At 39.4% G+C, this 20,145-nt stretch overlaps 1 protein-coding gene across 13 annotated transcripts in view; it reads left to right on the top strand.

The window, feature by feature from the left end:
- Nsd1 (nuclear receptor binding SET domain protein 1) overlaps positions 1–20,145 on the top strand; it is a 105,395-nt gene that overhangs the window by 65,532 nt on the left and 19,718 nt on the right. For all 13 annotated transcript variants that reach the window (XM_029547473.1, XM_029547470.1, XM_029547474.1 and 10 more), the window contains 7 exons: positions 4,010–4,128; positions 5,024–5,167; positions 9,955–10,078; positions 12,569–12,769; positions 13,629–13,808; positions 15,904–16,060; positions 17,855–18,060. In XM_029547473.1, the coding sequence (XP_029403333.1) occupies positions 4,010–4,128; positions 5,024–5,167; positions 9,955–10,078; positions 12,569–12,769; positions 13,629–13,808; positions 15,904–16,060; positions 17,855–18,060 (1,131 nt within the window). The remainder of the gene's footprint in view (positions 1–4,009; positions 4,129–5,023; positions 5,168–9,954; positions 10,079–12,568; positions 12,770–13,628; positions 13,809–15,903; positions 16,061–17,854; positions 18,061–20,145) is intronic.

A 20,145-nucleotide genomic window follows, 5' to 3' on the forward strand; every position in this document is an offset into this window, starting at 1 on the left:
ACAGACACACACACACACATATACACATACACAAACCAATTATGAACAGATGACAGAATGTTTTTGAAGATAGAAATCATTTTTAAAATACTGCATATGTCATTGCTATATTAGAGTTATTTATATCTGGTATCTGTAGAAATTATACTATCAAATGGAAAAGTTGGCTTCAATCTAAAATGCTCATAAAATTACATGGTAGGCTTAAGTATAGGTCATGGTTGTCACATCCATTCTTTGTCTTAATAAATCAGAAATAATAAATAATAATAAATCTAGTGTTCCAGTTTTGGAACACTAGAGAGCATGAAGCCAATGATGTCAACAGAGAACTCCATTGACTCCTGAGAGCATTCATTGTTTGAGGACCCTACTGAGTAGGCAGGTTGAGGCTGCCTCTCAAATCCCATTCCAAACAGGCCCTGTCATGGCATCCTCCTTTAAGAACAGACCTGTGCTGTAAATCCTGGTCATTTTAAGATACTAGACTTAAGGTTACCTACCGGTAGAGTTGAGTTGACAGAGTGTTTACCTGGCATTTATGCAGTACTGCATGTTCTACTGTCAGTACCACATAAACAAGGTGTAACAGCACATGCCTATGACCTCAGCATTCTGGAAGATTCAGCAGAATGACTGCCAATACTTTGACGCCAACCTGAACCATGTTGTAAGACCTTCCTCTAGAACACCAGGAAAAAAACTGTTTTAATGACACAAGGATAAAGATTGTAACTGTAGCACAGATAATAGCGAAAGTAAATGAAAGAACCTGAAATAATTCAAACAGGTGTGGCTAAGGAAGTAGAACACTATAAAGCAAGCAAGTTTAAAATACATTTGATAGAAAAAAGCTGGAACAGAATTCCAATTACAGTTATATAACTACATAATAGTATATTTAGTATGTCAGATGGGTTTTAAAGTATTTATAATTCTGGGTCTTAGTACTTTAAAATTAGGGGAATGTTACAATGGTGGACATGGATTAGAGAGGTAGTTACTAAGCAGATAAGAGGATTTACTGGCCTGTTAGATCTCCCCCCGCATAGGCCAGCTTCTCAACACCTTTAATTCTAGCTCCGAGAGATGTAGATCTCTGTCTGGCTTCAGTAAGCATGTGTCCACAGTAGAAAGGGCATATGTCTTGTTGCAAAGTCTTCAGCATAACACTTAAAAGGCAAAGGCTGTTGATCTCTGTTAATTCAAAGCCAGCCTCATCTACATAGCAAGTTCTAGGCCAACCAAGGACATATGAGACCCTGTCTCAAAAAAATAAAATTAAATAGGAATATAAAGGAAACACTCCAGAATATGAATGCACCAAAGCTGGGCATGGCTCTTACATGTCTGGAAACAAGCTGCATGCCCTGAGTATTGACATAGCCAGGGCTCAGGATACATTCCCAAATGCCTGATGAACCTTCAGAAGCTCTTGGAGCCCTGTCTAGGGCCAGGGAGATGTCTCTGAGAAAACATAGCACAAGGACACTTCCTCAGTGAAGAGGAAAGGTTAAGTTTTAAGACCTTACTTCCTAAGACATCCAGTTACAGGAGAAAATTTTAGTGTTTATATCACCATTATTAAATATTAAACCATTTACTGTACATCAAAGAAGGACAAGGGGTTTTGTGTTTTGTTTGACTGCACTGATAGAAATAATGAAGAAGTTACTGTTGCTTCAAAGAGATGTGCAAAAAACGGCGTAGAGAACACCTGTAAGTGGCTGGGGAAGATGGCACAGTGGTTACGAACATGGGTGCTCTCCCGAGGACCTGCCACTGTCACACAGAGGACAGGACATCAGAACACCAATACACACTCTTGCCTCTCGTCCCTTTGCTCCCCCTCTCTTCCCATCCCCTTCCCCTGACTTTCCACGTGGCCATGGACAGCCTCCACTGACTTTGTGGCCCCACAACAATATTAATATTGTAAGACATAGCAAGTATTTGTTGAGTTTATGTTAGAAAAGTGATTTCATAAGTTTGAGATTTAGCTCATTTGGTAAAATACCTTATGATATTAATATATTTCCCTTGCTGTTTCTTCAACAAAGAATTTAAGAAACTAGAATTTCTTTTTCTAATTTTGCTAGATGAGATTTTTTTAATCCGTTATATATTGTTGAGTGATAATCCCAAATTAAGCCACAAAATGTAGATCTCTTCCTACACCCATGGGACAAATCTTACCTGTTCCAAATTAATGCTATTTTGAGTTCCCCCCCCCCCAGACGGGGTTTCTCTGTGTAGCCCTGGCTGTCCTGGAACTCACTCTGTAGACTAGACTTGCCTCAAACCCAAGAGATCCGCCTGCCTTTGTCTCCCATGTGCTGGGATTAAAGATGTGTGCCACACTGCCTGGCAGTTTTTGCTTTTTTTATGACCAGATCTTAGACTTTAAAGTCAGGGCTAGTCTGGAGCTTCCTATATAACTGAGCAGGCTACAAACTTAACTATCTTCCTTTTTTAGCTTCTTTAAGTGCTTGAGGCTACATGCGTAAACCACCAGTCCTGCCTCCTGTCTTCTCATGCAAGAGCATTTTATGACTGCGCTATGTCCCCAGCCCCCATCTTAGATCTTATCTTGTAGTGATATACAGTGTTTTCTACAGTTTAGAACCTAGGGACTAGAGTTTTTCCTGCATGGTAAGTACTTCTTGTCATATAATGAAGTTAAACTCTAAATGAAAATCTTTTGTATGTATTTTGCTTGCATTTTTATATGTGTATGATATTGTGTCCATCTGTCATGTAACTTTTGAGACAAGATCCTCGGTGTAGGCTAGGCCAACTAGGTTATCCTTAAACTCAGCTTTACCTGCTTCTGCTTCCACAGTGCTAGGGCTCAAGGTGTGCACCACCACCATGCTTAAACCTTTTTTCTTTTTCTCATAAAAATAGTCTTCCGTAACCCAGGCTAGCCTCAAAGTTCCTAAGTAGGTAACGGTGACTTTTGCATTCCGGATCCTCCCCCTTCTGGATTTTAGAACTGTGCCTCCATTCCTTGCTTAAATTACTTTAGTTTTATACACACTAACACACCGCATTTGCCTGTGTGCAACTCAGAGGATTACTAGTTGAGTCTGTCCTTTCACCATCTTGACTTGAAAGGCTCTGTCCTTATCAGCCAATCATCTCTCTGGCCCTTCCTTTGTTTTATAACCTAGACTTCTGCTGTGAAGTCCTGCTAATTTTCCCTACTAGTCACATAGCATTAAATGAATTTTACTTTTTACCTTACAGAAAATCTCTGAAATTGGATAATGTACTGAAAAACATTATTTTAGTTGAAATATTTTTAACATGAAAGATTTTTCAAAATACAGCAGCAACATTTTCTAGAGTTCAAGAAAGTCCTTCTAGTCTGGAAAGGTGGCTCAGTGGTTAAGAGTTCTTGCTGTTCTTAGAAAAGATTATCTGGGATCAATTCCTAGAACCCAGTTAAGGCCATTTACAATTACCTATAGCTGCAGCTCCAGGGAAATTCAATACCCTTCTGGCTTCCCCCAACACTATATATAAACACATTATACCTGTAAAAATTTTTTGAAAGTTATTATAATTACCTTTTGTATTTCTTCCTTTTTAGGACTCTTTTTCCTTTTCATTTTTTTTTTAAGTGATTAAGTTGCAATTAAACCATCCTTAAACCAGTCTTAAAATAACAATACAAGCTTTTAGCTTTATGTTGTAAATAGTGGTTTTCTAATAAGATAAATACTTATTAATGCTTAAGAGTGGTTATATACACCTTTATTCCAGTAGAAGGAAGTGTATTTCTGTCAGTCCAAGGCTAGCCTGTTCTACAGCCAGGAAGGACTGTGTCTCAAAGGAAAAGAAAAAGAAAAATATATCTGTTTAAATATTGTAGACATTTCAATTGTAAATAAATTTCATTAAAGTTTTACTTTAATCAGTGGTTTTTTTAATTTTAATTTAAGGATAACCATTGTTGGACATATATTTGAGTAGCTGTCACGTAACATTTGTTATCTTGTTATAGGCACTACCAAGATATTTGATAAACCAAGGAAACGAAAACGACAGAGGCTTGTCACAGCCAGAGTGCACTATAAAAAAGTGAAGAAGGAGGACTTAACAAAAGACTCACCCAGCTCAGAGGTACCACTCAGTTCTCACCTTTGACCTTCCAGAGAGAATCAACTTCCCACATTAGACATCCCCTCCCCTCTCCCATGGATCTAAGAATAGTGTTCTATGGAGATGACTAATTAGGTATAAGGAATCTTGTCTTATTGAGAGCCAATTCCTAGCACATAGTGCAACTGTTCATATAGCTCCTTTAAAAAGGAAATATCCTGTGCTCTTGATCGCACATGCAATATATGCTACTTGTAGCCTTAATAAGTAAACCAGAGAGTATAGACCAAGTAAACAAATAATCTGAATGATCCTAAACAATGCCCTATTAAAGTTGAGACTGCTGCATTTAACAGAAAATTCCATATGCTTATTTCTTGGCCATCAGTTGTTTAGTTTGGGATGTTCATGAACATCAGCTTTGGAAAACATTAAAAACAAGTGTCTACAGCGCATTAGTACAGTCACTGCTGCTCCCTAGCTTTAGAATTCAAGGTGAAAGTAGAGTTAGAGCCAGGGAGTGAGCATCACAGATGTGGATGCCAAGTGTTTTCTTCTAATTTGCATAGAATGCCCAAGGGGGGCATTGCCTAGGAAACACGGATCGTGGAAGGACACATAAGTAATCCAATAAACTTAAGAATGTTTTCTCTCCCTTAGTGAAACCTTTAAATGGAACAGCTCAAAAAAGTTCCAGTGGAACAGCCTCAGAGCAGTTAGTGGCAGGGCATGAGGCGCCCACTACCCGTCCAATCACAGCAGGGTTAGAACTAACATTGCATGCAGTCCGCCCGCGTGATTGGCTGAACATCTGTAAGTGCTTAATGGCTAGACAAATAGCAGCCCAGAGGGAGGAGGGGCCCGATGGAGGAGACATCAATAATACAGAGATGGGACATTATTTTTTCTCTGCAAGGGAGAACTGCTGATTGACAGGACTGCTGCCAGCCCCAAGGAGATTCTTGAAGAGGGCGTAGAACATGATCCTGGGATGTCTGCATCCAAAAAGCTGCAGGGTGAAAGAGGCGGAGGAGCGGCACTCAAGGAGAACGTTTGTCAGGTAGGAGATGTTTGTCTTGTTTTTTGTTGCCTGTGTACTTTTTTGAGACAGCCCCTTTATCTCTTTTAAAGACCAAATCTTGGTTAGAGAAAATGCTCACGTATGATTCCTGAGGAGCCCCTAAAGGCCATCATAAGTCTTATCGCTTTTGAAAAGCAAGGAAAAGGAAGTCATTGATACTGCTTAGTGTGCCCACGTGGTCCCTGAGCATATATATGCCCCTGAAGAAGAGCCAGGTATATTATTACTCAGTGAGAAATAATTTTTTTTATCATCCATCTGTCAATGCTATAGAATAAATCTCTTCCTACTCCTCTGTGTTTGTTTCTTTGTTTGTTTTTTAGTTTTTGAGAGAGTCTCACATAACCTAGGCTAGCCCTGAACTCTCTGTGTCCTTCTGCCTCTACCTCCCAAGTACTGGGATTTTAGATGTGTACCCTCTACTCAATTAACTTTATTTTTTTAAACTAGGAATGTTTCTTGATAGTTTTCAATTTTTTTCCTTTATTAGCTGAATATTTACAGTCCTTATAATATTTATAATCTTTTAATTTATAATCCTTACATCATGCATTTTTATGGCAGAGTTTTTAAATTAACCCCATTATGCATGAGTAAACTGAATTAAGCAAGAGATTGATTAAGTTGGTTGCATGTGGTCTTGGTGTATTGTGGATTCAAACCTAGTTATTTTTGTCCTATGATTCTTGATTTATCTATTAAAATTCTTATAATCTGACATTGTAAAAAATCTGATAGGTGGATATGCAGGTGCAGGTGGGTGGTTTTGGTAGGAGATCCTCAGGTGACTGGCACTTTTGGTTTGGAACAGGGCCTGTCACTGGCCCAGCTACATTGACTATGACCATCATGAACTCAGGTCCTGTGCATACAAGACAGGCACATTACTTTCTGATCTACTTCTTCTGCTGCCATATTTATTTGTTGTTGGATTTGTTGTTGTTTTTTGTTTTGTTTTGGTGGGGGCCTGGGGTTGTTTTGTTTTATGTATGTGAGGACACTGTCGTTGTCTTCAGACGCACCAAAGGAGGGCATCAGATCCCATTACAGATGGTTGTGAGCCACCATGTGGTTGCTGGGAATTAAACTGAGGACCTCTGGAAGAGCCATCTCTCCAGCACCCTTGTTTTTATTTTTTAAGACAGGATCTCACTCTGCAGCCCTGGGTGGCCTCGAGTTTGCAGTGTTGAGCGCCCTGACCTCGAGCTCAGACTTGCCTGCTTTGGCATGCACTGGACCTGCACCCTGCTGTTTTTAACTAAAACCCAGGCCATAGGATGTTGCTGAGATAGATCCCCATTGTATCCCATTGTCTTTGCACATTCATTTTCTCTACAGTGGGAATGTTTACCTGAACCAGGCAGGGTGTTCCATGCCTTTAATCCCAGCAGTATCGAGGCAGAGGTAGGCATATGTTTATGAGTTTGAGCCTAGCCTGGTTTCCATAGTGAGTTCCAGGACATACATATTTCATATTGATACCCTGTCTTGAAAAGAAAGAATGTTTTCCATATTTGGACTAGCTCCCAAATGCTGTGTTAATCCTGGAAAGCAGTTATGCACTCAACTAGTTATTGGTATATTGGTACGACAAGACAGAGTGTAAGTACATTTACAGTATTTGCCAAACAGTGTGGTGCCCCCATTTAGTACAAGCGCTCAAAACACAGAGCTAGGTGAGTCTTTGAGTCTGAAGTCAGCATAGCATAGCAGTCTACATAGCAAATTCCAAGCCATTGAGGGCTATACAGTGAGACCCTGGCTTTTAAAAAAAAAAAAAAAAAAGGTTGTATGTGGTGGCACACATCTGTAATTTCAGTACTTGAGAGGTATAGGCAGAATTAAGTTGATGGTAATTTTAAGCTGCAAGTGGAGCAGAAGGAGTTGGTTGCTAAGGTACCCCTATGGACCAGGTTTGCTGGATTATTTGATGTCAGGACGTTTGGTGTCTTGATATAATTTGTTTGTACCCCTTCTTTCTCAAGTATACAGGTCAAAGGTTATGTGCTCATCCCAATTAAGGGTTAGAGGAACCCATGAAGCTAATTTGGAAAGTATTCAATTTGTACTGTAATTGACATTTTCCTATTTTAAACTGAGTGTAAATTTGCTTACTAGATAAAAGTGGACATTGACCCTCAATATATAAATATAGGAATTTGAGACTTTTTTAGCTTTTATTTGGGAGTAATAGATAATAAGAGAGTCAAAACTTTGAGAATAATTCTACTATATTAATGTTCTAAGTTTGGTTACCATTCTCCCCAACATTTTCCTACTTGTTTATTTAGACTTGACTAAGACCTTTTGTTTCTTTGAGCTCCCCACCCCAACCCCATCCCCAGGACTGGGTTTCTCCTTGTATATCCCTGGCTGCCTTAGAACTTTGTTGACCAGGCTGGCTTTGAACCCAGAAGTCCACCTGTGTGTCCCTGGCTGCTGCTTTGATTTCTTATCGATAATAGATCTTGATTTTGATGGATTCTTTCGATTGTATAGATGGAAAATATTTTTGGAAATTTTTGTTATAGTGTTTGTGGTTTGTTGGTGACTGGGGTTGTACTAAAGATGTATGGATTCATTTGGAGGGGCACACATATTCTGTTTTTAGGTGTTTGTATTTTGCGACTGTGTATATATGTGTGTGAATGTATATGCGTTCCCTGTGTATGGTGGAAGCCAAAAGCCAAAGTGGGGTGTCATTCCTCTGGAGTGGCCCACTTCATTTCTTATTTGAGACAAAATCTATGTATCCTCGCTGGCCTAGAATTTATAGAGAATTTAAATCATAGAGATCTTTCCTCTGTCTCCTGGGTGTTGGGAAAAAGCCATATACAGCTATCCTATGCCTATCTCTGTCCGTTTTGATTTCTGATGTAGGATCTTTCTAGCACTTATGTTTAGGTAAGCTGACTGGCCAGCAAGATTCAGGCAGGAATCTATCCATCTGTCTGTTGAGCTCTGGGTTTACAAGTGTGTACCTCTGTGACTAGCTTTTTGTGTGGGTCTGGGGATTGCACTGAGTTCCTTGTGCTAACTGAATTGTTTCCGTAACTTCATACAGACTCCTTTGTTGTTGTTTCTTGAAAAACAGAGTGTATCAACTACTAGCATGTTTACTACATGTATAATTCAAAAGTGCTTTAAAGTATACGAGAGGATTGTGCATGCATATACTATGCATTTTCTATGTCATTTTGCATGAAAGACTTGGGTATTCACAGATTTTATTATGAGGGTGTCTTAGTTGATAGTATGAGGCTTAATTTTAGTATTTTTTTTGCTGATCACTGTGTAGATATAAATGGAATAAAAAATAACAAACATTGGGAATTTGCAAGATTTTCGTAATGAGAGATGCATTTCATAAGGCTCTTCTTCCTTTGGCGATACCATGCCCTCTGTGAGGTTCTCTCAGTCAGTAATGGGACCTCTCCCTTGCCTTGCTCCCAAAAGCTTTAGCTTTGGTTCCCAATGAGAGGGATAACGAGAAGGGGTGCAAGGGAGTTTTGTTTTGTTTTTATTTTTTGTTGTTGTTTTTGTTTGTTTTGTTTTTAATGAAGTAATTTGAGATACATCTGAGAGTGCTTTTCATATTTTGGAACTGTTACGATCCAAATCCAGCTGATATTACCTCCTTCACAGCTTTCTGGCTTATTTTCTACTAACCAGCTTTAGGAATCTTTTTAAAAGTAAACACCTAAGGTCAGCCTTAAACAAAAACTCCCTAATGATACATCTTTGCAATTAGAATAAAATCTGAAATTATGGACCCTTCTTCCTTTTTTAAATGTCATTTCCTGTCGGATATGACCTGTTTTCACTTTTGTAAGTAATAGTGGGTGTCTTTGGTTTCTGTCGCATTTTCCTACCTGTGGACTTGGTACTTGCTCCCTCCCTTAGTCTCTTTACACACCTAACTTGAACATTCAGAGCCTGATCTAAGAGGTCATCTCTCATCAACAAAGCCCAGGTACCTGACTTATCATTAGCTTATCTCTTTCTTGTATTATCATTAGTGTTGATTATCAACTTGTCAGGATTTAGAATCATCTCCAGGCACATCTGTGAGGGATTCTTCATTCTTTGGTCTTGATGATAAGGGATATTGTTTTGATTAGGTTCATTAAGGTGGGGAAATTTGCTCACTATGGTGCCGTTTCATTGGCTGAGATTCTAGACTTGAGTTGCTGTTTGGTTCCTGATCATGGATGATGTATGATCAAGTAGTTCCTTTTACCTTGACCTCCCCACCATAGTCAAGTATATCTTAAAACTGTGAGCCCTTTATTGCTTAAATTTCTTTGTTGGTTATTTTATCACAGCACAAGGAAAGTAACTAATATGTTTTGTTTTTCAGTCATTTGTTTGTATCATCTCTCTGTGTAAAAACTACAGATCTTTTTGTGCCTTGCACGCAGGGGGTGATTATAAATATTAGTTGAATAAATAATGAGATTTCATAGGTTTTGGAAAGATATTTCCTTTTTGTTGTTGTTTTGGTTTGGTTTTGTTTTTGTTTTTTGGTTTGTTTTGTTTGTTTTTTTTTCAAACAGGGTTTCTCTTTGTAGACAAGGCTGGCCTCAAAGGCTGGCCTCAAACTCAGAAATCTACCTGTCTCTGCCTCCAAAGTGCTGGGATTAAAGGCAGGTGCCACCACTGCCCAGCTAGAAATATATTTCTTAACTTTTGATCTCATTAGGACTCTTCATTTGGGAATTTTCTAAAGTCTTTCTACATATATGTTTGTTTGTTTTCCTTCACAGAACTGTGAGAAGCTGGGTGAGCTGCTGTTGTGTGAGGCTCAGTGCTGTGGGGCTTTCCACTTGGAGTGCCTTGGCCTCACCGAGATGCCTCGAGGGAAATTTATCTGCAATGAGTGTCACACAGGTAAAGTGGATATAGTCTGCCTTCCAATGATTGGGATTTTAAGGATTTTAGGGGAAAGATGTAGTAAAGATGCCACTTGTGACAAGAATGAGCTCATTGCATGTACATGTGGGCACTGTGAGATCCCTAACCCTAACCCTAACCCTCAGTAATGTTACTTGACTAATAGTATGAAGCAGTTCAAATAAATATATTGGATATATATTATTGAGTATTTAAATTATAGTGTGACCAGTGATAAGGCAATAACAAGAATTAAAATATTAATTGTGGTTTTAAGAAAGAAATTAATGTGGCAGATTGACCTTAGTGGTATATGTCTATAAGCCCAGCAATTGGGAGATGTCCGCACAATACTTGATTCGTGGGTCAGGTTGTCCTCAAACTCTCAATTGTGCTAACATCCAATATATTTATTTGAGTTCAGCTCTCAGATTTCCTCAGAAATCTTCACAGAGAATTAATTATCTAACTGTGTTTGGCCTGTAGGCATGTGTGTAGGAGATTGCCTTAAGTTAATTGATTACCAGACTGAAAGTGGTCATCACTCTTCCCTGTATTTGACTCCTGGGCCATTTAAAGCTACACTCTAATATAGGCACACATGCATTCAGTATCTACTCCAGGGTGGATGGGATGGCACCTTGACTGCAGTGGTAGACCATAATCTGAAATTGTAAGCTAAAATAATTTTGTCACACAAACCAGAAATAAAACTAAGGTACTACTTGACCTTTTTTTGTGGGTGCTTGTAGAAGTGAGGTCAGTCCTTTCAGCGACACACTTTACTTTTAGAGGCATGGTCTCTCTATGTAGTCTTGGCTGTCTTGGGACTTGATCTATAGACAATGCTAACCTCAGATTTACCTGTCTGCTCTCTGACTGCTGAGATTAAAGGTGTATAAAGCTATGTTTGCAGTTATTTTTGGTTTTTTTTTTTTGTTTTTTTTTTTTCAAGACAGAGTCTTTCTCTGCAGCCTTGTAGACCAGGTTGGCCTTGCACTTAGTGATCCATCTGCCTCTGCCTCCCAAGCACTGGGTTTAAAGGTATAGGCCACCACTGCCTGTCTAGCACATTTTAAAACCAGTCTTTCTCAAAAGGACCTGGGGCTAGCCTATTAGCCTGGGATAGCTGACCTTCAAATCCCAGGGATCCTTCTGTTTCTGCCTCCACAATGCTTGGATCATAATCTCATGCCACCACACCTCTCTTTTTAGATGAGTGCTTTGAATTGAACTCAAGATACAAAAGTATCTTTTTATAGCATTTTAAGTCAACCTACAAAGCCTGGTGTGGGTAGAATATGCCTGTATCCCTAACACTTGGAAAGGGAAGGCAAAATAATTAAGAGTTGAAGGTTATTTTCTATTAAATAGTAAGTTGTAGGCCAATCTGATGACTCTGTCTCAGGCAGCGAGGGACGGGGGGGGGGGTGCCTATTATGTACAGTTTTAATATTTTATCTCGTACTTGGCCTTTTTAGTCCTCATCTTTCTGTGTTTTCGTTTGGTTGGTTGGTTGGTTTTAGTATTTTGATCATTTATTTGGTCAAGCTTTGACTGTCCTGTTGAATTTTCTATCCTCTAAATTTGATTGGTTGCATGTTTAATATGTGACTTTAACTTGTTCCTCTGTGGGGCTGGAGAGATGGCTCAGCGGTTAAGAGCACCGACTGCTCTTCTGAAGGTGCAGAATTCAAATCCCAGCAGCCACATAGTGGCTCACAACCATCTGTAATGAGATCTGACACCCTCTTCTGGTGTGTCTAAAGACAGCTACATCATACTTACATATAATAAATAAATCTTAAAACAAAACAAAAAAAAAACCACACTTGTTCCTCTGTTTTCTGTCTTCAAAAAATTTATTGTGGACTGGAGAGATGACTCAGTAGTTAAAAGCACTGACTGGTCTTCCAGAGGTCCTGAGTCCAATCCCCAGCAACCACATGGTGGCTCACAACCATCTGTAATGGGATCCGATGCCCTCTTCTGGTGTGACAGTGACTGTATATTCACATATATAAAATAAATATTAAAAAATTTTTTAAATTTATTCATTCGTTCAATGCATCCATGTGCCACAATCCCTGTATGGAAGTCAGAGAACAATTTTTTGGGAGTTAGTTCTCTACCATATAAGTAATCAGGATCGAGAAACACTTATGCCTACTGGGACCTCTAGCCATCCGCTTGTTTCCTGTATCTCCTACAATATAGTTGCATCTAGATCCTGGGCTTGACCAAAATAGTTTCTCTTTTGATAGGAATGCTTGTTAGATGGTATACTAGACATCCTGTTACGTCATACCAATAAGCATGTATTTGATCAAATTGTCCACTTATAAAAAAAGATACTAAAGTTGTTCATTTGTTAGGGTCAGATTTTTCAGTTTGGTAATCTTTATAAAGCTCTTCACTAACACATAATGCCTAGATTGGGAAAGCGTCTTGTAAAAGTATTAATCTGTTGCCTTTTTTCTTTTCCAGGAATCCATACCTGTTTTGTATGTAAGCAGAGTGGAAAAGATGTGAAAAGGTGCCTTCTACCCTTATGTGGGAAGTTTTACCATGAAGATTGTGTCCAGAAGTACCCACCGACTGTCACACAGAACAAGGGCTTCAGGTGCCCCCTCCACATCTGTATAACCTGCCATGCTGCTAATCCAGCCAATGTGTCTGCTTCTAAAGGTATGGATTTTTTTATTATTATTATTATTAAATATAAACCAATCTATTTCTAAGACTTGAGTTAATTTGACAGGAGTTATTTTCAAGTGCAGTCTGGAACATTCCTTCATAGCCTCAGGTAAAGTAGCAAGGCTTTGGCCTAGGAAGTCATGAATTCCATCTTAGCATGTTGTATGCTAAGGAGTTTCCAGCTGGCAGTTTAAAATGGTATGGTATTACAGGGTTTTGTTTGAAGACAACTTCTATTCAGTGCCTTTTGTCTCTTCTCTGAATTGTTGCTACTGTAGAGATTGGTTCAAGAAGCTCGATACTCTTTTAGATGCTGCAGCATATTAGTAGGTCCATGTGGAGAACAACCCCACAGAGTCTTCAGCAAATCCCAGTGCCCATCATCTCATTCCTTTTGATTTGGACTTATTCCCGGTGTTACAGTATTCAAGGCAATTGTCTTGTCTCCTTGCTGATGCACCTGCATTTATAGTTGTACATTCTGACTCCTCCTGAGGACTAGCGAAGAGCTCACCACCCCCCACCCCACCCCCCCCTCTCTCTGAGTCTTTCGAGACAGGGTTTCTCTGCGTAGCCCTGGCTGTCCTGGAACTCACTCTATAGTTCAGGCTCAGAAATCCGCCTGCCTCTGCCTCCTGAGTGCTGGGATTAAAGTCGTGCGCAACCACCACCTGACTCCCCTCTTAGTCTTAATAGTAGTTACATGTTAAAGAACCATATTTTTAAGTGGTCCTTTTATTTGCTGACAATTTCTCCTTGCTGGCAAATAGACTTGAATAATACACTTTGTTTTCATATGTAATTTTTTACACTTGCTCTTCCCCCATTTCCCTGCTTTCCATAAATGTAGGTCGTCTGATGCGCTGTGTCCGCTGTCCTGTGGCATACCATGCTAATGACTTTTGTCTTGCTGCTGGTTCAAAAATCCTTGCATCTAATAGTATCATCTGCCCTAATCACTTCACCCCTAGGCGGGGCTGTCGAAATCATGAGCATGTTAATGTCAGCTGGTGTTTTGTGTGCTCAGAAGGTAAGATATGACTTCTGATTTTGAGTGGTTTCAAAGGGACTGTGCAGTGTTTATATTTGATGTGTATTGCAGTAACTATATGCACCCCTTAGAGGAGCTGGTTTTCTCCTTCTACCATATGGGTCCTGGATATCAAGCTCAGGCCATCAGAATTCCTTCTTTTCTCTGACCCTCAAATTAGGTCTCTCAGTCAACCTGTTTTGGATACCTGCTACAGTATTGAATCCTGGGGTCTGCTTGTCTCAGTTAGCCAGTACTAGGGTTACAGGCTGGCCGTTTTCTTGGGTACTGGAAATCCTGACTTTAGTTCTCAGGCTTATGTAGGAAGCCCAATATGACCCACTGAGTTACTTCTCCAGTCTCTCGTGTATCCTTGGTGATTTATAATATTTGATTTCATGTGAATCGGTGTCGCTGTATACACATACTCAGGTCCATATATCTCATATGAATGTAGTGCCAGAAGAAACCAGAAGGTGTCAGATCCCGTGGAAATAGAGTTAAAGAAGGTTGTTAGTAAACATGTGGTTGCTAGGGAACAAAACCCTGGTCCTTTGCAAGAGCTTTAAATCACTGAGCCTTCTTTCTGAAGAAAACTTGTCTTATTTTATATATGTATATTTTATGACAGGTTTGGCTCTCCTGGAACTCACTTTGTAGACCAAACTGACCTTGAACTCACAGAGAACTACATGTTTCAGCCTCCAGAGTGCCTTTATTAAAGTCATGCATCACTATGCCCAGAATAAGAAAGTTTCTAGAACAAAATAGAAAAACAAAAGCATGGCCTATGAAAGAAGTTCTGTAATGCATAAAAGTTAAAACCAAGTCCAAAGATCACCTACAGTGTTCTCAGTGTGCTAAGTCTATGAACATGCTTTATTTAAACAGTTTAAATAAGTCTGTGATGGCAAATGGAGACCATTGTAAGTTATGAACAGAGAACGCTGATGTCATTTAATAGGGGTGCCAGATACCTTGCTTAGAAGTGCTTCGTCTATGTGACTCCCCTCTGGCAACAATGCAAAATAGTTAAGATAACTATTGGTGAAACTGCCAAGTTCTGAAAAGTTAGGGCTGGGAGGACAACTAACTATTTGTGAAATAGGTATGGGTTCTCAGGAGTGTTACTGTTCATTATAAAATGTTCCTGGTAAGGAAGTTAGATCTCAAGAAGGAAAGTGAAGTCTTTTTTTTTTTTTTTTTTAAATAAATGTTTTATTTATTTATTACATGTAAGTACACTGTAGCTGTTTTCAGACACTCCAAGAGAGGGAGTCGGATCTCGTTACAGATGGCTGTGAGCCACCGTGTGGTTGCTGGGATTTGAACTCAGGACCTTTGGAAGAGCAGTTGAGTGCTCTTATCCACTGAGCCATCTCACCAGCCTGTGAAGTCTTGATGTAATATGGTATAGGAGCTTAAAAGTTCCCTCCTGTCACCAACTGAAACCTGTACTTTAAAGTTGCAGCCGCACATCCATGATAACCTGAGTTCAGATACTCTTGTTCATTTAAAAAGCAAGGCACATTCCTGTAGTATAATATTGTCAGGTCAGAGACAGGCAGATACTTTGAGTTCATGGCTAGCCAGCCAGCCTAGCAGAATTGATGAGCTCCCGGTTCAATGAGAGACCCTGTCACAAAAAATAAGGTGGAGAGTGATCAAGGCACCAACCTCTGTCCTCCACATACATGTAAACCACAATATGTACATACACAAAACTTCATTTTGCTTTTTTTTATACTCTGGCCATAAACAATCATAGAAGGTCATTCTGTAGACCAGGCTGGCCTGAACACAGAAATTCACCTGCCTCTCTGATCCTCTCTTTAATCTCTGCTGGGATTAAAGTTGTTTGCCACCACTGCCTGATACTTGTACATTTTCATCTCATCACCTTATCTGAAAACCTGATTGAAGTGGGAGCTGGGGATGTTAGGAGCAGGTCAGGTCTCTTGTTGCACCAAAGTCCTTCTGCACGTTTTACTCAGTAAGCCTTTACTAGGGTTGCCTAGAAGCTGAGCAAAGCCATTACTGCTGGGACTTCATATGTAACCTTGTGGTCTAAAAGGCAGTGTTTTTATTCCTGTAGGAGGCAGCCTTCTGTGCTGTGATTCTTGCCCTGCTGCTTTTCATCGCGAATGCCTAAATATCGATATCCCTGAAGGAAATTGGTACTGCAATGACTGTAAGGCAGGCAAAAAGCCACACTACAGGGAGATTGTCTGGGTAAAAGTTGGTCGCTACAGGTGAGTAAGCACGACACAGGGTGACACGCTTTCTTTCATCATCTTCTAATTCTTATATTCTCATAGATAATTACCTTTTAAAATCCTCTTCATGTTTCCGCATAGTAATCCCCACCCCAACCAAATTTTTCTCTATAGCAAAAAATTAAATGACTTTTTTAGCTCTAGGAATAATATGTATGATGTTGCAAATTCTTTACTGATGGCAAATAAGTCTGTGATATCAGAAACAAGACGCATTGTTAACATTTCAAAGTATTTACTTGCACTCTCTACCAAATAATTGTCCATAGTTTCTACTCAGTTGTTCTTTAGCTTTTTTGTTTTCAAGTTGTGATTACCTGGGAATGCACAGAAATACACAATACAAAATGTGGTTTTCTTTGTTCGATTCTAAACAAGATTTTATTATGTAGCCATGGCTGGCCTCAGACCTACAGATCTGCTTGCCCCGATCCCAGGCATTACCCAGCCAACATGAATATGTTCTCTCTGTAACAAAGACACACGATGGTTATATAGTTTATAACTTTCTAGAAGAGGAGTATGTGGTGGTGCACCCTGTATTCCTAGCACTTGGAAGCCTGAGGCAAGAGGGTCACAAGTTAATGGCCAGTTCTGGCTTTAGAGTAAAACCCTATATTAAAACAAGCAAAAAATGTTGTGTAAAGAAAAGTTTGAAGTTAATGACACACATAAATGATAGGTGTTAGAAGATAGAAATATTAATTAGCGTGGTTGGATAATTATTGGGAGTTCTACTTTAGTTTTTGTTTTTGCTTTTGAGTAAGGGCCTCAATTATGTAACCCTGGCTGTCATCAAACTTGATGTATCAATCAGGCAGGTCTGAAAATGACAGATCCACTTGCCTCTGCCTCCTGAGTTTAATTCCCTCCTGGTTTTAAAAGTCTGTGTCACCAAGCCCAGCTGGAAGATTTTCCTTTCAAGTCCCAAATTGTCTAGTATGCTACGCTTTCTTGATGCCTGTGATATTGAGTATTCTTGTTTTCCCCACATTTTCATGTCTCTTATTTTATTAGTTTTTATAAATTTAATTGCGTATGTGGATATGTGCGTGTGAGTAAAAAAGCCCTTTGAGAGCAGAAACAATGGATCTTAGCCATGGTTGTGGTGGAGCCCCCGCTGTGGTGCTAGGGATGGAACAGCATCCTATAGAGCAGCAGCTCATGCTCTTAGCACGGAGCCATCTCCAGTCACCACTGTCAGATGTTCATGTCATAAAAATATTTCTGTTCCATAATTATTTCCTTAAGGTAAAATAACTAATTTATATAACGTGAGGTGGATTTGTTATTTCAGGCTTCTGGGACATTCTTTGTATCATTGGTTTGTAAAATTGTCCGTGGGTTGGAAGCTGAGGATAGTGGCTGAATGAACAAAGTTGTAGCTGGGCAAGTATTAGGACTATTGTTCTGAACTTAGCACCCTCGTAGATAGGAGCCATGTGTGTAGCCCACCTGTGGTCTTTGAGCTTGGGAAGCAAAGGTAAGGATCCCCAGGGCAAATTGGCTAGCTAGACTGGAAAAACTGGTAAAACTGGTGCGCTCCAGTTTTAGCTTAAGAACCTGACTCAGTAAATAGGGTGGACAGTGTGTTCACTTTGGACCTCTACATACACTATACACATACATACATACATACATACATACATACATACATACATACATACATACATACCTTCTCCACTCCCCAGCCTCACAGCCCTTGTTAAGTAGGTTATTTTCCTAGTGCAGCCTTATAAAGGTTTCTTCTCTTACTTGTACCTTTTCCAGATGGTGGCCAGCTGAGATCTGCCATCCTCGAGCTGTTCCCTCTAACATTGATAAAATGAGGCATGATGTGGGAGAATTCCCTGTTCTCTTCTTTGGGTCCAATGACTATCTGTGGACTCATCAGGCTCGAGTCTTCCCTTACATGGAAGGGGATGTGAGCAGTAAGGATAAGATGGGAAAAGGAGTTGATGGAACATATAAAAAAGGTAACTTTATACTCTTACTATTCCTTGGGCAAATAGAGACTTCTATAGCTATGTGTGCTGTGTTCGAGTTTCTATAATGGCCTAGGATGTCTAAAGTGCTTACTTGTAATCCCAGCACTCAAGGCTAAGACAAAAGAATTGCTGGCTCAAGGATAACTTGATTGCATAGTGAGTTCCATGGTGATTTTTGCTATACAGTGAGACTCTGTCTCAAAGGAAAAAGAAGCCACGTGTCAGATATAATTGAATGGTACACGGCTTGACTGGCACCTTGTAAGGTCATGGATTGATTCCCCATTTGTGTATCTATGCTGATACATACTTGTAATTCCAGTTCTTAGGAGTATGAAGAAGAAGGATCACAAATTTGAGACCAGTTTCTGCTATTGTGTAGCAAGACCCTACCTCCTAAAATTAATTAAGGTCAGGTGTGGTTGCACTCCACTTTAATCCCAGCTCTCTGGAGGCAGAAGCTCACAGGTCTCTGTGAGTTCAAGGATAGCATGGTGTACCTATTGAGTCTTTAGAGAGACCTTGTCTCAAAAAAAAAAAAAAAAAAAAAAAAAAAGTTAAGTAAATAAAATAGAATGCTTGTAGTGCTGTGTCATCAGGATTCTGACCTGGCAACATCATATTTGCGAGCACTCTTGCTTTTGCGGAGAAGTTACTTCATAATCCTACTATCTCAGTGTTAACTCTCACACTACCATGAGGAGGGTTTCCTTTTTTAAAAAAAACAAAAACAAAAACAAAAGGTGTAAAAGCAATTAAACTTGCAGGGAAATATAAACTGGTGTAACATTGCAGACAACAAGGTCTGCTGAGGCTATGATGCGTCCCCTCGTATTAGCTTCACCTTTTAGCAGGCAGGGAGCACCACTTTGAGCCTTTCTCTTCAGATATAACTAAGTAAAGAGGCTCTGAATAACTTACTGGACAAAGTAAATCTGTGAGGTACTTGGTGTTCCCTCAGTGAAAAGTACCTTCTTCCTACCATTGTTCTTTCAAAGCAATGTATTTCTTGTTAAATGGATATTGAAGCTTAAGAATTTGTTTACAAGATTAGGAGAAAATTAACTTAAAGAACTAGTGCTTACTTAGTGAGGTGATTCTGGAGCAATACTCTCTAGTTTAGAACACAACATTAAGCTAGCACGTGATCTGTTTAAACCATGTTCTTAGGTCCCTATTTGCTGTATGGTGTTTATGGGGAAACCTGGAAGATCGATATTAATACTATAGGAACTTGAATGTTGAGTCGTGTCATCCCAGATAATCAGCAACTACAACACTACCATCTTTGTGCAAAACTGGCTGTCATTAAAAGTAGAAGAGGAGAGAGAGTTAGGAAAGGCCTGTCTGAGCCTGCTAAAGTCTCTTGTGTTTCTCAGTGAATGATGTAGGAAGGTTTTTGGCTCTGGCAATTAGACTGAAATTTCAATATCTTTCTTCTCATATGGGACAAGATCTCAGTGTAACTTCTAACATGCGAGCCTATATCTGGAAAGATAGTGAATTAGATGGTTTATTTAGTTCTGTGGAATAGGAATTCCAGGTAGTATGTGGGTAGGAATCATGAGAGATTCATTATGGGACAAAGGAGAGAATTTTTTTTTATTTTATTATTATTTTTTTTAACGTTGCCCTTTTTTTTTTTTTTTAAAGATTTATTTATTTATTATATGTTAGTACACTGTAGCTATCTTCAGACACTCCAGAAGAGGGTGTCAGATCATGTTACAGATGGTTGTGAGCCACCATGTGGTGCTGGGATTTGAAATCCAGACCTTCGGAAGAGCAGTCGGGTGCTCTTACCCACTGAGCCATCTCACCAGCCCCGAGAATTTCTTTTAAGAAGAACAGCATAGAGAAAAGTGACAAAAAGAAAAGAACAGAAGATTAGAATTGTCAGTTTATCGAGGATGAAGAACAACAAATTGAATGTTTAAGTTGAGAAAAACTAGTCTTAAAGTTTTTTATTTTATTTTTATTTTTTTAGACATTGCAATCTTTTAAGAATTTTGACCGCACGTGGTCAATTTACATATAAAGATCTGCTTGTGGTTAGAAGCCATAGTGATATTT

Source organism: Mus pahari, chromosome 16, assembly GCF_900095145.1.
Source record: "Mus pahari chromosome 16, PAHARI_EIJ_v1.1, whole genome shotgun sequence".
NCBI classification, from domain to species: domain Eukaryota; kingdom Metazoa; phylum Chordata; class Mammalia; order Rodentia; family Muridae; genus Mus; species Mus pahari.